This window comes from Rhinoderma darwinii, chromosome 2 (assembly GCF_050947455.1).
Source record: "Rhinoderma darwinii isolate aRhiDar2 chromosome 2, aRhiDar2.hap1, whole genome shotgun sequence".
NCBI lineage: Eukaryota > Metazoa > Chordata > Amphibia > Anura > Rhinodermatidae > Rhinoderma > Rhinoderma darwinii.
Genome location: NC_134688.1, coordinates 21,653,311 through 21,670,005, shown reverse-complemented (window position 1 = coordinate 21,670,005; position 16,695 = coordinate 21,653,311). Strand labels below are relative to the sequence as shown.

The following is a 16,695-nucleotide window of genomic DNA, read 5'->3' as shown; positions in this document are numbered from 1 at the left end:
ATATCATGAAACCATTTCATTAAAATATTGCGACATGCTAGTAAAACCCTTGACAGGCTGCAATGTACATCACAACCACTGGGTGGCCACACACAGAAACATATAGCATTGACATCTCGTGACAGAGTATCACGAAATCATGTTTTGTTTGTTTTCAAAACTGGTCATCTCGCGCCAAACATCCCTAACTCCATTTGCTAAAATGCAACCCCAAACTTGCAAGGAACCTCCACCATGCTTTACTGTTGCCTGCAGACGCTCATTATTGCACCGCTCTCCAGCTCTTCGGCGAACAAACTGTCTTCTGAAGTGCATCCAAACAAGTAGGGAGGGGGTACACTGACTGTAAGGGGGTCAGTAGCTGGAGATGGGGTTTTTGGTCTAGGGTAGCTGCCAAGGGTTTATTCATTTTAATTGTTTCCTTCCATGGTTCTTAAATGGTTAAAACATGTGGATGCAATCAATTTGTGAACTCCCCTTTTTCCCTGCGTAGGATTAATTTGGTACTGGCCACATATGGACCAATAGTGAAAGGTTCTGTACCTTGCCCTGTCCATTAGCAAAGGTTTTAAACTACAGTCATATGTTGGGTACTTCCGGTTTCTGCTGGATCCTGGGGGAGAGTTTCCCAATCTCCCACCCCTTTTTCTGTTATGTTTATGTAAAAAATATATATATATAAGAAAAAAAAGAAAAAAAAGAAACAACAAAATAAACGCAAATATAAAGCAACAAATTTTATGATGATCTAAGTTGTTCTCCATTTATTTTGCAAATGTTTTTGCCAAATGTCGTGTATTCTATTTTATTCAAGTCACAGCTAGCTGTCTATTGAGACTTTGATGGTGTGAGGAGGAGCTATGATGGCAGACTTGCCCCTTGGAAGTGCAGCGGTTGGCATAATGCCTCGTAGCTACGGATAATATTATAGCGGTTTTTACCGCTAGGCGGTTTTGATTTTAAGTTTTAAATAAAAGCTGTGGCCGATGACCCTTCAGCAAAAATAATATTTGGTGTCCTGGTCTTTATTTACTTTGTTTATAAGGAAGCTACCTACACAGTTCACGGTTGGTTCACCCTACTTGCAGTCTGTTGCAGACAAATATTTCTCATTTTGACACATCAGTCCAGAGCACCTGCTGCCATTTTTCTGCACCCCAGTTTATATGTTTTCGTGCATAGTTGAGTCGCTTGGCCTTGTTTCAACGTCAAAGATATGGCTTTTTGGCCGCAATTCTTCCATGAAGACCACTTCTGGCCAGACTTCTCCGAACGGTAGATGGGTGTACCTGGGTCCCACTGGTTTCTGCGAGTTCTGAGCTGATGGCACTGCTGGACATCTTATGATTTTGAAGGGAAATTAACATGATGTGTCTTTGATCTGCTGCACTAGGGCCCTGCTCATACTGAGTTTTTTTGCAGGCAGAGAAATCTGCAGATTGTGAAGTACGTTCAATTCCTTGCCGCAATTTTCGCTGCCTTTTTTTTTACCGTGGCCATTCAGCTCCACAGGCAAAAATGCAGAGAAAAATGCTTTCTCTGCCTGCCATTGATTTTAATAGGAGGTCAGAGGCGGAACCGCGACAACAAAGACCATGGCGCTTTTTTTAGCGCAAGTGGCTAAAAGCCACGGCGGAAAACAATAAAAAACGGGATTCATTTTCGGACGTTTTTCTGCCGCTGATTCCGACGCAGTTTCCGAGTCAAAATCAGCGTTAAAAAAAACTGTGTGAACTGGGCCTAAGTTTCCTCGGCCGGCCATGGCGTCAGCGGTCCGCAATGTTTCCTGTTTGTTTGTACTTCTTCAAAAGAGCCTGAACAGCACATCTTGAAATCTCAGTCTGCTTTGAAATCTTTGCCTGGGAGAGACCTTGCTGATGCAGTGTAACTACCTTGTGTCTTGTTGCTGTGCTCAGTCTTGCCATGGTGAAACTGTGACATGAAACTGTCTTTCACAACCTCAGCTTTGTAGCAGAGTTTGGCTGTTCCTCGTCCAGTTTTAAGCCTCCTACACAGCTGTTTCTGTTACAGTTAATGACTGTGTTTCAACCTACATATGAAAATGATGATCATTATCACCTGTTTGATATAATTGGTTAATCATACACCTGACTATAATCCTACAAAATTCATGACTGTGCAAATCTACCTAGAAGAATTAATGCTGCTTTGAAAGCAAAGGGTGGTCACACTAAATATTGATTTGATTTAGATCTCTCTTCTGTTCCTTGTATTTTGTTAATTGATTTTTTAAAAAAACAACTATTAACGCTTGTTTTTTTAAAGCATTCTTAGTTCGCAGCATTTTTCCACATCTGCCTAAAACTTTTGCACAGTAATGTATGTTAACAAGATTTGGGGATAGATAGCTTGTTACCATGGAGATTCATTTATCTGCATAGGAGCTGAAGACACAAAACTGTAGGACATTTTTAATAAAGACTATTTTCAAAGTTGCTTCATTTTTCATTTAAGATGCATTAAAAAAATGGATTTGAGGAGAATACATACGAAAAAAAATTCTGTGGGGGGGCAGTGTCAATTCAATGGCTACATTACTAAGAGTAATTAATTAAAACCCCAAAAACAAATAGAATTTAATAAATAGTCAAACATTCAACACATGTATCCCATTACGCATGAAATGGTAAGCAAATGTGGCATTTGTTGTACTATTATGAGCCTGACTCCACATGAGGATTTTCATTAGGGACAGATAACGGTCCCACCAGTCTCTCATAATAAGATTATACACAGGAAATTAAGTGAATTCACGATGAAGCCATTGTAATGAACCTGGGGAGAACATGACTTATATAACAGTATAAGATAGAGCCGTGCAAATCATAAACAACAATAATCTATGACAAAAGCTTTATAAAGACACATTTTTTATTGTGACTTATGATAAGGATGAATAATGGATTAATGAATAAAAAGTTAAAATAAATACATTATTATTACATTATATCTAATAATATATCTCCAGGGCCGACTGACCGCATGGGCGTTCAAAAAGTGCCCTAAGGCCCAGGGTGGGAAAGTGACCCACAACCCACCAGTTGTACCAATAAGTTTATCTCTATTGGATATTTACCAGCACCCTTTCGACCATGCCTTTGGTATGGGTATATGAAGTTTTTGGTTTTATGTTTATAGGGTTTACATTTCTAAAATATAGCATGTTGTTTTTTCATGTGGTCCCTGAGAAGTGATCATAAGAGGTTAGAGGCCCTGTTTGTTTATATGTTCATCTATGGACATGGGATACATTCAAATAAATGTATTGATATATCCTGATCATATGGACAAACATCAAATAGTCTTGATGGAAAATCCACTACCGTTTTGGGTCTACAGCTCATGCAGACCTACATGTCTCCATGGTTACTGACTATAAACAAGACCTATGTAATCTGATCCTGCAGCCCTGTTATTGGATTCAGTCTGACCCCTCGTCTGCCTTCTTTAGATTGGCAAGAGAGATGGTCGATGGAATGGAGTAACACATGACTGCAGGATCAGATTTCTCTGCATAGGAGCTGTATACATAAAGAGGTGGGAGATTCTTGAAGAGTTTGTCTCATCAAGGCAACCACATTTTAGATAGAAGCAACATGCTGAACATTCAAATGAATGGCCATCCTCACATAGATAGAGCAGGTCCAACTGAGTGAGACATTCTCTTGTCAGCGGCTTTCCACTCTGGCTAATAATGGGGGAGATCCTAAGTGGGGGACCCCTTCTTGATAATGTCCATATGTCCTAATAGCACATATAGAAAGGGGCCGTCTAGATGAGACAACATCTTTAATTGAGACTTTTTGCAAAGTCGCTTTGTTTTTTTAATTATAGATGTATTGGATCAATGAAACCCAAATGGTTGCAAAAGTATACATACCCTTCAAACCCTAGATATGAAATTATCATTAGAATTATTAGAAACACATCCTTTAATTTTAGGATATCTATAAAAAGGCCTAATTCAGAGAAGCTAGAGAGTGAATTTACATCTACTACGTGGCCACCTGACCCTCCTATACAGGAGACGGCTTCTGCTGTGTGTAAATCACTGTTTCTGCGCAACCTTGGCTGATCAAAAATGCCCGAAAGGCTCCTTCAAGCTGCGTAGACTACTTAACCCACTTGGCCAATCATAATCTCTGCACTTGTGAGTAGCCAATTGGGCTCAACAACAATAATTTACAAACAAAACGCAATCTTTTGACACCAAGATGGGAACCTCAGGGGCCAATAAGTGGGTGCTGACCCACTTCTCTAAAAAAGAGTTGGATGTTAACCATCGTGACATCCTGTGATTCACCGCTAGAGACATCAATGCTGCTTTCTGACAATTTGGGACTTATATGACTGCCATTTCATATAGTCCTGCATTTTCTGCTGCAGCATCTCTCTGGTTGGATATGGCTGAATCTGCAAAAGAGACAAAAATACAAAACTGCAGATTATTATTGTAGTGCATGGTATGACACGGTATGACCTTTATATAAGTAAGGCTTCGTTCACATCTGCATCAGGTCTCCGTTCCTATGTTCCGTCTGAGCTTTCCGTCGGAACGGAGCCTTGACTGACACAAACGGACACCATAGGTTTCCGTTTCCATCACCATTGAATGAATACTGTAGTCGACTACGGTATTTGTGTCAGTCAGGGCTCCGTTCCAACGGAAAGCTCAGACGAAACGCCGGAACGGAGCCCTGACGCAGATGTGAACGAAGTCTAACACTATAGTAACAGTATACAATATACACAGATAAGGCTCCCCTGTCATGCCCTGGTCTCTGAAAGAGGGGTCTATACTTCATCACTTCCTGGAGGCTATATTAGTCTATGGACGGTTTCCTGTCCATTAACTCCCATTCATTTCAGCTGCCACAAAGTGCACACAGCCTGCTGTACTGTCTATACAGACAATAGAGAAAGGAAATGTGTGTCTCCAATATGACCACCCCAAGTGAAGTTCTTAAAAATAAATACGTACAACATTAAAAAAAAAATTAACAAACCCATTATTTCTCTACAGACTTACATCTAATAAATTAAACAAAAGTTTATATACATGAGATGTTCACTTTGAGTGGTTGCAGCTATTTACAGGGCCTAGTCCCACAAAAATAAGACCATATACATCATAAAAAAATAAAGATAAAATTGGGCTGTTAAATTGTGGTGAGGCTAAAATGACTAAAAGGTATAAATCCTTCTTACTGAACAAGGGAGTCGGTGTTAATGAAAATTGCCTCCCTTCTTCATAGTGACGCCGAGCAGCGTCAGTGCCTTATTTGTGACCCAGCACTAAATGCCCTGAGTGCTGCATCTCATAGAAAGTATTGCGGGAGCCTAAGGGGACCCGGTGGGGAGAAGCGGAGCGGCGAGTATTCTTTTTTTTTTTTTATTGTCGGATGCACATGGGAAAGTGGGGTAGTCCGATCGGGCGGGAGCATGGTACGGGGTCCGGTACAGGCCTCTATCATTCTGCACCCCACAGAGAGAAGTCAATGCCAGCTAGGAGTGGTTTTAGATTTTCGCTATAATTTATGCCAGTTTTCAGACGTAACATATAATGAATTTGTCAGGCTGTGGGGGACCCACCCAGTTTTGTTAAGTCACGCTCTTATTTCAAAAGTGGCGAGGGCGGAATAAAAAGCACAAAAGTCGTCGAAAATTGCAAAGAAAGGAAAACTGGCATAGAAAGGTTGATGAATTCCGCTTTAGTGTTTTTTTTTTTATAACACAGAGAACCATATGTTCGATTTATGATCGCTTCTATACTTATAAACTTAGTCAACTCTGGAGGGTAAAATAAAATCAGATTTATACATGAAAGGTAAGTATGTCTTTACATAGCAATATAGCATAAAATTCAGCCGAATATTTGTGCTCTGAGCATTCGCTGAACATCAGACAGGAGGCTTAGGAAAGACGTTCTCGCTGTGAACCGCGGCTCCAACTTTTTATATTGGAGGGAAGAAAGTAAAGTCTCAAGAATATAATCCGTGAATTTAATGAATCCATTACTGCAATGTTAATGATTATTAAGGGAAAATTGATGTAGATGAACTTTGTGTTTTACGTGCTATATTTTGGTTCTATTACAATTACTTTTGACCTTTCAAACTTATTGCCACCAAAAATACGAAATTCTATTTTTCTTTAAGAAATGCAGTTGGTGCATTATGTGACTCGTCTTGGGCTCATTCACATGGACGCATTATGGATGTGTACGGATCCATATTACGGCATAGAAATCTATGGGCCAACACTGTACATCTGTATATTATACGAAAAAATATTTAAAAAACAGTTCACATGTTGTATTATGGAGATGTTCTTCCCTTGACGCATTTTGTCTCGGATAGAATATGGTGCCTCATAGAGGTACCATGTGGTAGCACATGGACTGCTAGTGTCTCCACTATACGGAGTCATAGTCTAATAAACTCACCTGTCTGGACCCCAATGACGCATCTTCCTCCAATTGGCTGATGCATCAGTGTGGATGGGGCTGTCAGGCGGTATGTGCAGTATTAAAAAGGTTTGTCCTCAGGATAGGCCATTAATATCTGATTGGTCAGTGTCCGACACGCAGGACCCCCACCGATTAGATGTTTTTGAAGGGGCTGCAGCGCTTGTACAATTGCTGCTTCCCCTTCATTCCGGTCACTGCTCACACTGGGAATCGCCGACAGCAGCAGCGGCGGTTCACAGTATTACAACCTTCTCCCGTTACCTGACCCCCTGACTTGTTTGACTAGGTTTCCCTTCTGGTCCATTGTTTCGCACACACTGGTTCTGCCTGACCTCCGTCAACGAATACATCTACGTAATTCTGTATCCCGAGCTCATCATACTGCCCTTACTGGTACATTTTTGCCTTTGCTTGCTGTTGTCGTACCCCCCCCCCCCCCCAATCCCTGTGCATTCTGGTTCGACCTCTGCTTAGAATAATCCAGGGAATCAAACACGGGCTAGCTTAGGGCACTGAAGTCCTGGGATCAGCTGAGCAGCTCGACCCAAACCACAGTTGTGGAAAAAGGGGTCTTATCAAGGAATTGTGCTGTCGGGATTGGTCCTTTTCTTGGGTATCGCAGGAACCAGGGCATTACACATAGGAACTCCACGTGCCGCTCTACAGGCTTTGCTATAAGTTCTTAAAGGGAACTTTTTTAACTGAACTTTTAAAAAACTTTTGACATGTCATAGTCATTTCAGAAGTTTTGATCGGTGGGGGTCCAAGCACGTTTGGATGAGCACGGTGACACTGTTTCTGATCGCTTTTCTCAGAAAGCCGGGCGAGTGGTGTGCGGACTCATATACTTGCTATTGAGCCCGGACAGCGCTCAGAGGAACGCCGATTAGAAACGAAGTGGCACAGTGCTCACCCATGCGCTCCTGACGCTTCATTGTCAAAAGTTTTTTAAAGGCTTAGTTACACTTTAGGCTTGAGTGGATCTCTCAGTCTGCCAGGTTACACAATTAGGGTATGTTCACACGACCTATTTTCAGCTGTTTTTCAGCTGAACGCCTCCAAACATCTGCCCATTGATTTCAATGGGAAAAACGGTGTTTCGTTCCCAGGGGGCGTTTTTTACTGCAGAATTTATAAAAACGTCACGTAAAAAAACACCCCATAAAAAAGAAGTGCATGTCATTCTTAAGCCGTTGTTAGAGCCGTTTTTCATTGTGTCAACAGAAAAATAGCCCCAAAACGGCCGTAAAAAACGGCTGATGCATAAAAAACGGCTGAACATCAGAGGCTGTTTTGCCTTGGAAACAGCTCCATATTTTACAGCCGTTTTTGGTTTCCCATGTGAACATACCCTAGCACCTCCCTTTCTTAAGGAGAGTTGGGTATGAATTCTCACAAGATAGAAGAAGTCTCTGGTCATTGATGTTAATTTTTGAGACAGACTAGTGGGTCTATTTTGCATTGGAATGTGAACTTTTTGGATCTCAATAGGGTGGGTGCTGCCAAAACAAAAGAGTAGAGTAGATGGGGTAGACCATGGAGAAAAGCGTCATGCTTTAGGCAGGACCTAATAGGTGCCTGTCAATTTTTCCCAGACAGGCATTAATGCATTATAATACAGAAATAATCCAATGCAATATTATTTAAAACTTAAAGTGATTAGTAAAATTCCCCTAATGTGACAAAAAAATGTAAGTTCAATAAAGTTTTTAAGGAAAAAAGAATAAGTACATTTTTCTATTAAAGGATATTTCCATCTTTTTAACCACATCTTCTTTCTTGTCCCAATGCATCTAAAATTAAAACAGAGTAACTTTACATATAGTCTCGATTAAATGTTTCCTATTGTTTTGTGTCTGCAGCTCCTATGCAGAACTATGTGTCTATGTGGTAACAGACAAGCAAACACTGTGTAGTCTGATCCTGCAGCCATACTTGCTTCCACCTGTCTCCTACTTCTTACTAATCTACCAAATATAAATTAGCAAAGAGTAGAAGATGGATGGTAGGGAGCACGGCTGCAGGATCAGACTACACAGGGTTTGTTTGTTGTCTGTTACCATGGAGATGCATAAATCTGTATAGGAGCTGTTGGCACAAAACGATAAGACATTTTTAATCAAAACTGTTTGCAAAGTTGCTCAAATTTTCATTTGATATGCATTGAGACAACATACAATTTTTTTTATTTACGGTGGACATAGCCTTAAGATAAGATTTTATTGAATAACATGTATCAAACATAAAAAAAACACATTTGTTATTGCTGTAATTCTATTAACCCATAGAATAAAATTAAGATGAAATATCCTTTTTTGCATTTAACCCAAAAATTGTAATAAATACATTTTAAAAACTAACCCGCATGTTCCTTTAAATGGTACTATTGAAAAATAGAAGTTGTCCAACAAGAAAGCCCACACACAGCTCCAGAAAGCCCACACACAGCTCCAGAAAGCCCACACACAGCTACAGAAAGCCCACACACAGCTCCAGAAAGCCTACACACAGCTCCAGAAAGCCCACACACAGCTCCAGAAAGCCCACACACAGCTACAGAAAGCCCACACACAGCTACAGAAAGCCCACACACAGCTCCAGAAAGCCCACACACAGCTCCAGAAAGCCCACACACAGCTACAGAAAGCCCACACACAGCTGCGGAAAGTCCTCCCACAGCTTTAGGAAAGCTAAGAAATAAGTTATGACTGTCAGAATGCAACAAATGAAAAACTTTGTGTCGTTAAAAGGGATGTACCGGATAAAAAACAAAAAATAAAAAACATTTCCATCGGTTGAGTTTGATATTGCAGCCCAGCTCTATTGAAGTGAATGGGGCTGAGCTGCAATACCAGACGCAACCAATGGACAGAGGTGGCGCTGTTTTTGTTTTCAAAAACATGGACAGGTGTGGCGCTGTTTCTGGAAAAAAAGCAGCCATGTTTTCTAATCTTGTTCAACCACTTTAAAGCCAAGTAGATTTTTCTTCCCTGGATCAGATGCTGTAAGCAAACTGTTAATCTGCAAAGTCTATGAACGTGTACGGTATTCTACAGATAAATCTTGTTTAGTGAGGATGTTTCTATGAACATTTAAAAAATTTAATTTCCAAAGTTTCAGACGCTGCCGGCTCATTTGAGGTATCAACTTAAATGTCTATAATCAAGCGACAGGTGTCAGACTTAATAGAATCATCATGTCAAAATCCCCCTCTTCCTGCCCCCATCAGGATTAAATAGAGCGCGGAAACAAAACGCTACCAGTGCATTACCATGAAAATGATATTATAGATAAATGATTGCAATTGGATTTGGGTGTTTAATCAAATAAAAAATTGAAAAGAGAGACTGCCGAAGTTCCCGGCTTCAGTTACTCGGCCCTACAAGTCATTCTTAGTTATATGTTATGCTTAGAATGTTAATTGTATTTATCCGGCATGACAATCAGAAGCGAGATGCACGGAAAATTCTGACTAATAAAGAATCTATTTACTTACAAAATACCCTCATGTAATAAAAGATAAGCTGTAAGAGCCTAATGTTTCCTTAAGAGTTGGACCACGAAAAAAAAACTTTCTCACCTATCGACCCTTGTGATCGTTGGGATCTGCAGCGATCATACATTTATCACCTATCCTAGGAATGTTTTTCATGGGCAAACCCCTTTAAGACCGGTTTATCACCTAGATTTCGGTGGCATTCTTAGCTGTTTTTTTTCTTTTGGGGGGACGAGGACGGGGACGCTGTAGCCAGAGGTTAGATGAACGTCTCTAGTGAAATATGAGAATGTCTACGCATACAGCGTTTTGTTTTTTGCCATATTTGTAACATTTTTGGGGCCAGTGGCATTTTATCATAAGCATCTCATACGTATATACAGCATCAGTACAAAGATCAGTACTTACATACAGCATCAGAACAGCACCAGAACAAATACAGCTCAATTTAGTACAACCCCTGCCGTATAGGTTTGTACGGCGAAAAACTACAGCTCCCAGCATGGCCTGAACAATGGTAAGGATATGCTGGGAGATGCTGTTTCACAAAAAAATATCATATCATAATCATCTCGCTGCAGATCACACAGTGACTACAATACTAATTAGAGGCAGAATAAACATTTACATTAAGTGACTCACCGGTGAAGTCTCAGATTCTAGTTCTTTTCTTCTCCCTCCGGTCCAGACATCTATGATGGATTTCAACCGGCCATGACCCATTTCTCTAGTTTTCCGCTCAGATGTCTTCAGATTCTCGCTTTTAAAACATTTCTGCACCTATAAACAAAGTTAAAATTCTCAACACCTCTAAATATAATAAAGCACCATACACTGCACCTCTAACTATAATAGTGCCATACACTGTGTCCCTGATTATAATAGTACCATACACTGTGTCACACACACACTGTGCCCCCTGTAGATAGTGCCCCCATAGCCCCCTGTAGATAGTGACCCCCCCATAGAGCCTCTGTAGATAGTGACCTACATGGAAGCCCTGTAGATAGTGTCCTACATAGAAGCCCCTGTAGATAGTGCCCACATATGCACTCCAGAGCTGCAAGGAAATAGTGCTAACCACTGAGCCACCGTGCTGACCTACATATCGCTTACCCTATAGATAGTGCTCCACGTATAGCCCACCTCTGTAGATAGTGTCTCACATATAGCTCCCCCTGTATATAGTGTCCCACATATAGCCCACCCTTGTAGACTGTGCACTACATATAGCCACACTGTTGCTAGTGCCCCACAGGTAACCCACTTCTGTATATAGTGTCCCACATATAGCCCATCCCTATAGAAAGTACCCTAAAAAATAGCTCCCCTATAGATAGTGCTCTACGTATAGCCCACCCCTGTATAGTGTCTCACATATAGTGCCCCACATATAGACCCCCCTGTAGATAGTGCCCCACATCCCCACATATAGATTCCCCCTGTAGATAGTGGCCCACATATAGAGCCCCCTGTATATAGTGGCCCACATATAGAGCCCCCTGTATATAATGGCCCACATATAGAGCCCCCTGTATATAGAGCCCCCACTATAGATAATGCCACTCACATTTTTATGAGAAAAAAAACATAAACTTGACATACTCACATGATCCCGTTCCCACGCTGTTCACTGGCGATGCAGACATGCTCTCTTCTGAGCATGTCTGCTGGAGCTGTACGAGCGTCGTCCAATGACGCTGATTGGCGGGGCAGAATGACTTGCCCCATCAATCAGCACCTTCCAAGCTTGGAAGTGGCGCGATGATGTCATTGCGCCGCTAGCCAATCAGCGTCATTATAAGGGACTGGATGGTCGGGCATTCAATGCTAATGCATGTATTTGGCTGCCGCTAGCACCGGAGCCCCCTCCGGTGCTAGCGACACCTACAGGCATGAGAGGGCCTGTGTCGCCCAGCCCATACTTGGAGGCTCGGCGGCGCAGGCCCCATAGTAGCGGCACTACCGCTGTAGCAGCCATACAGCGCCACCGGGCATATGGGGGGGGGGGCGTGTCGGTAGTTACGCCACTGGATAAGCTTAGATACAGGGCCCAGTGGACAGTATCACACATGATAGGCTTAGATTCAGGGCCCAGCAGATGGTATCACCCATGAAAGGATTAGATACAGGGCCCAGCGGACAGTATCATACATGATAGATTTAGATACAGGGCCCAGCAGTATCACACATGATAGACTTAGATACATCATCTAAGCAGACAGTATTACACATGATAATATTAGATACTGGGCTCAGCAGACAGTATCACACAGTATCACACATGATAGGCTTAGATACATCGAGCAGACATCACACATGACAGGCTTAGATACAGGGCCCAGCAGACAATATTACACATCATTCTGATGCCATTCATGGGTGAGGTAGGTAAGTTTATTGTTACCAGTGGCGTAGCTATAGGGGTCGCAGCGGTGGCAAATGCGACCGGGTCCCGAGGCCCCCCGCACCACATGTATATAAAAAGTTACTATAGTAACTGGTGCCTATGTAATAAACTACATATGGCCCCTGTTACTATTATAACCAACAGTATACGTACCCTCATTGTTCCGGAGCGCAGCGGAGGTCCTGACGTCTCTTCGCGTCATGACATCATGACGCTGTGCGCCGCGCACAACATCCGGGTGCTGGATAGAGTCAGGACCGCAGCTGCGGCCGAAGAGGAGGGTAAGTACACTATTATTGTCTGCTGGGGCCCGGGTTGTCCAGTCCCTAAAGGCAGCTGATTGGGACCCCCGGTAATCACCTGTTTTGAAGGGGGTGCATCGCTCACACAAGCGCTGCTTCCCCTTCATTCAGGTCACTTGCTCACACTGTGAATCGCAGCGTTTTGGCGATTCACAGTGTGATTAGCAAGTGACAGTGGATTTGCGGGGGTCCCGGCAGTCAAACCTCGATCCATTGATGGTCTATCCTGAGGAGAGGCCATTAATGTTTAGGGACTGGACAACCCCTTTAAACCTCCCATGTGGTAAGTTTAGATGGTGTGATCCTGTCTGCTGGGGCCCTGTATCTAAGCATCCTACCATGACCACATGGTAACCTTAGCTACGTGGCCCATGTGTGATCCTGTCTGATGGGCCCTGTACCACATGTGTTACTTATGGTTTTTTTTGTGCTTGTGTTTTTTATTTTACAGGTTTGGTAGTTGGACTATGTCGGATTCAAGGACTACTTCGATGACAGCTTTTTTTATTCTCAATAAAATGGTTAACGAGGATTGTGTTTTTTTTCATTTAAATAAAATATTTTTTCTGTTTATCTGTATTTTTTTTAAACTTTATTAGAACCGCCTTAGCAATAACCGCTGTCTGATTGACAGTGTCCATTAATAAGGAAGGGCTTAGTGTTAGGCGGAGCAGAGGCGAACACTAACCCCCATTATACAACAAGGGGTGCCGGGAAGAGCCGGGTACGATCCAGATACCGACCATCTGTAGTGATGGTTGCGTACTGGGGCAACTGCAGGCAGGTATTTTTAGGTTAGAAAGCCCAAAAGCAGTGACCCTTCCCACCCTGGTAATGATAGCCTGCTGCTATGTTGTATCTGGCTTGTTATGAAAAATGGGGGGGCCCCATGTCATTTTAAATAAAAAAAATTGGAAACAACGATGTGGGGTAACAGCAGCAGCTTAGCATTACCAGGGTGGGAATGTCACTGTTTCTGGCCTTTTCTAGCCTAATAATACCAGCCTGCGGCCGCCCCAGTGCCCGACCTTCACTACAGATGGATCACACCCAGCTCTTCCCAGTACCCCTGGTGGCGGTGGGTACCGGGGTAATAATGGGGGTTAGTGTTAACCTTTTCACTGGCTAACATTAAGCCTCGCCTTAGTAATGTATGTTGTCAATCAGCCAGCGGCCATTACTAAAGTAGTAATAATAAAGTTTAAAAAAATACAAGGACATAGAAAAGATATTTGATTAAACTTAAAAAAAAGACACAATCCTCATTAACCATTTTATTGAGAATAAAAAAACCGCCCTCATTGAAGTAGTCATCGAATCCGACGTAGTCCTACAACCGAACTTGTAAAAAAAACACAAACACAAAAAATGAAAATTAGTACCACATAAAAAAGCAAAACAATTATTACTCTCACCTTTCCTGGGTCCAGCGCTGGAGCCGCAATGTCAGCGAGCTGGGCCCTGTATCTAATCCTATCATGTGTGATACTGTTTGCTGAGCCACTGTATCTAATGTATCTAATCCTATACTGTGTGATACTGTCTGCTGAGCCACTGTATCTAATCCTATCCATAGCTATAGGGTCGTAGTGCTATAGATATACTGTCTCCTATATACACATATACATACACGCACACACATTTTTTTGGGGGGTATATGTATTGGGGCTATATCCCCTGACGTTTTAAGACCTTAGTGACGCCGCCGGCTGCTAGTGCTGCATTGTTGGGTCACTTATCAGACCCAGCGATGCAGCTGAAAGCTGCGGGCCGTCGGCCATGAGAAGAAGTTAGGAGGGGGGCCCAAGAAGAACTTTTGCACCGTGGCCCATGAGCCTTTAGCTACGCTCCTGATTGTTACTGTAGTAACAGGTGTAGTTTACCACATATACCCCAATTACTATAGTAACTATTGATAAATGTGGTGCGGGGGGCCATGGACTTCGGGGCCTGGTCGCAATTGCAACCGCTGCAACCTCCATAGCTACACTACTGGATAAGATGGATGGATGGATGGATGGATGGATGGATTTGGGTGAAAAAATAAGATTGCTTGCCTCTTAAAACCACATGATATTGGGGAATTAATATATATTAAAATCCATCACATACAGCATTAGTGAAAGGGGCTCAGTCTTCCTTGTCTCGTGTTTTTTATTTTTAATATGATATTTTCTATTGTTATTTTTCTAATATCTTCTACATTTCAGTGATTTTTTTTTTGTACATAATTTTCAATCCCCCCCGCTCGATCTTATTTAGAAGCGATGCCCTCTGATCATTTTCCAGTGCTTGGATGTAAATTTCCTCCGTTTTTTCGGATGCTCAGTGAACATTGTAATGATTTTCCCTGTGTAGTGATGAAATGAGAAACACAGAATTGTTCCAAAATGACATCTGAGAGGAAAGGGGCCTCCGTAAAATTGATAGCGCTGAAAGCAAAGAAAACACAAGCTAAGCACATTTTTGAGCAAGTGGCAGAAAAGTATTGAGTATTTGGAAAAGTTTTTTTTTTTTTTTAGCTTCATCCAGCCACTGGAATTTAATCTAGATAAATCCGCGCTGATCGACATGCCGACTTCTGTCCTGCAGGTGCAATTGATGAAGCAGCGCACTGAACGCTGGCAGCAATATCATCGAAAAAGCTTACAGGGAACGCCGCTGCCTTTGTAAGCACCATCATTTACAAGTACTGCAACGGGACATTGATTGAAAAAGTCATTAGGGACTGGAGTGGGCTGGAGTCTTGTATAGCTCTGATGGTTTTGTTTTTTTATAGGCAATTTAGAAATATTTATTTATTTTTGTCATTTTCAATAAAATCCATTAATACAAAAACACAGTAGTTGATATTTTTCTGTTCAGACGATAAAGCCTCGATCACGACTGCAGGAAGCCGATTGATTATCATGGCAGCCGCGGGCCTAACAAAAGCTAAAAAGGATGAAAAAAGGTCTATTTATTTTGTAGGGGAGACGGTTTTTTAAATTAAACTGTATTCAAATTGATTAAAAAAAAAAAATGCTTTTTCCCCATGGGACTTGAAGCAGCGACCGATTATTATTGCCTGTCAATATTACACTGACAGGCAACCTATTGGGCCATGCACATAGCTATGGCAGACCTGGGGGCTTCTGTCAGGCCCCTGGCCGTCATGGTAACTCATCAGCGCATTGCGAGGCACTGATTTTCTGATAGGGAGAGGCCCTCCCTCTTCCAAACACCCTAGATGCCGAGTTTGTTATTGACCGCGACATCTAAGGGGTTAAATGGGACAGATTAGAAGTTATCTCCGATCAACCACTACTGCATTAACCACTACTGGTAAACTTATAAATGCCAGCTTATTGTGAATACACGGACAATTGTGAGGGCGTACCACTTTCCTGCTTATACAGTGGCACAATCAGGTTTGATGCAGGCAGTAGAGGGGTTAACAGGCTCTTTTACAAACTATTAAGAGGGTGCAGGAGTTAATTTAGTAATGTTTAATATTACACATAAAGAAATTGTCTGGGAGTAAAAAAGTAAATGGGATTGTTTTTTTTACCTACAGACAGCGCCACGCTTGTCAATGGCTGTGTGTGGTATTGCAGCTTCTACCTATTCAAGTAAATGGTGCAGAGCAGCAATACCCCATACAGCCCATGGACTAAAGTGTCGCTGTTTCTAGGGGGAACAATATCTTATTTAATAATCCTTGTAACATCTCTGTCATGCAGTTGCACTTTTACTAAGACCATTTATCAAAATTCTGCACATACAGCACAAAAAATAAAAAAAAATACCATTTTATTCTATTTTTTTATGTCACCTTGGGAGAAGGAAAATTAATATATTACAACCGATTTCCTTTCACTCAAAATGTCTTCATTAAGTGTCCCAGAAAATGTAATTCAGTCTAAATGTGAGACTTTTCTGACTGGAATTCTTAATATCAGCCACTAGATAATTGAGGATAAAATGACGAGATCTGAAGGTTAGAGGGGAAGCAGTC

General features: G+C 41.9%; 1 protein-coding gene across 4 annotated transcripts in view; it reads right to left on the bottom strand.

The window, feature by feature from the left end:
• Nucleotides 1-856: 856 nt before the first annotated feature.
• The window catches only part of LOC142742053 (cyclic nucleotide-binding domain-containing protein 2-like), a 215,405-nt gene continuing 199,566 nt past the window's right edge, over nucleotides 857-16,695 (bottom strand). For 2 of the 4 annotated variants that reach the window (XM_075851454.1, XM_075851455.1), the window contains 2 exons: nucleotides 10,629-10,766; nucleotides 857-4,434 (listed from right to left, as the gene is read on the bottom strand). In XM_075851454.1, coding sequence (XP_075707569.1) covers nucleotides 4,336-4,434; nucleotides 10,629-10,766 — 237 coding nt within the window. In that variant the 3' untranslated portion in view covers nucleotides 857-4,335. Of the gene's footprint in view, nucleotides 4,460-10,628; nucleotides 10,767-16,695 lie in introns of all 4 variants that reach the window. The other 2 variants (XM_075851458.1, XM_075851457.1) reach the window with 2 other exon arrangements.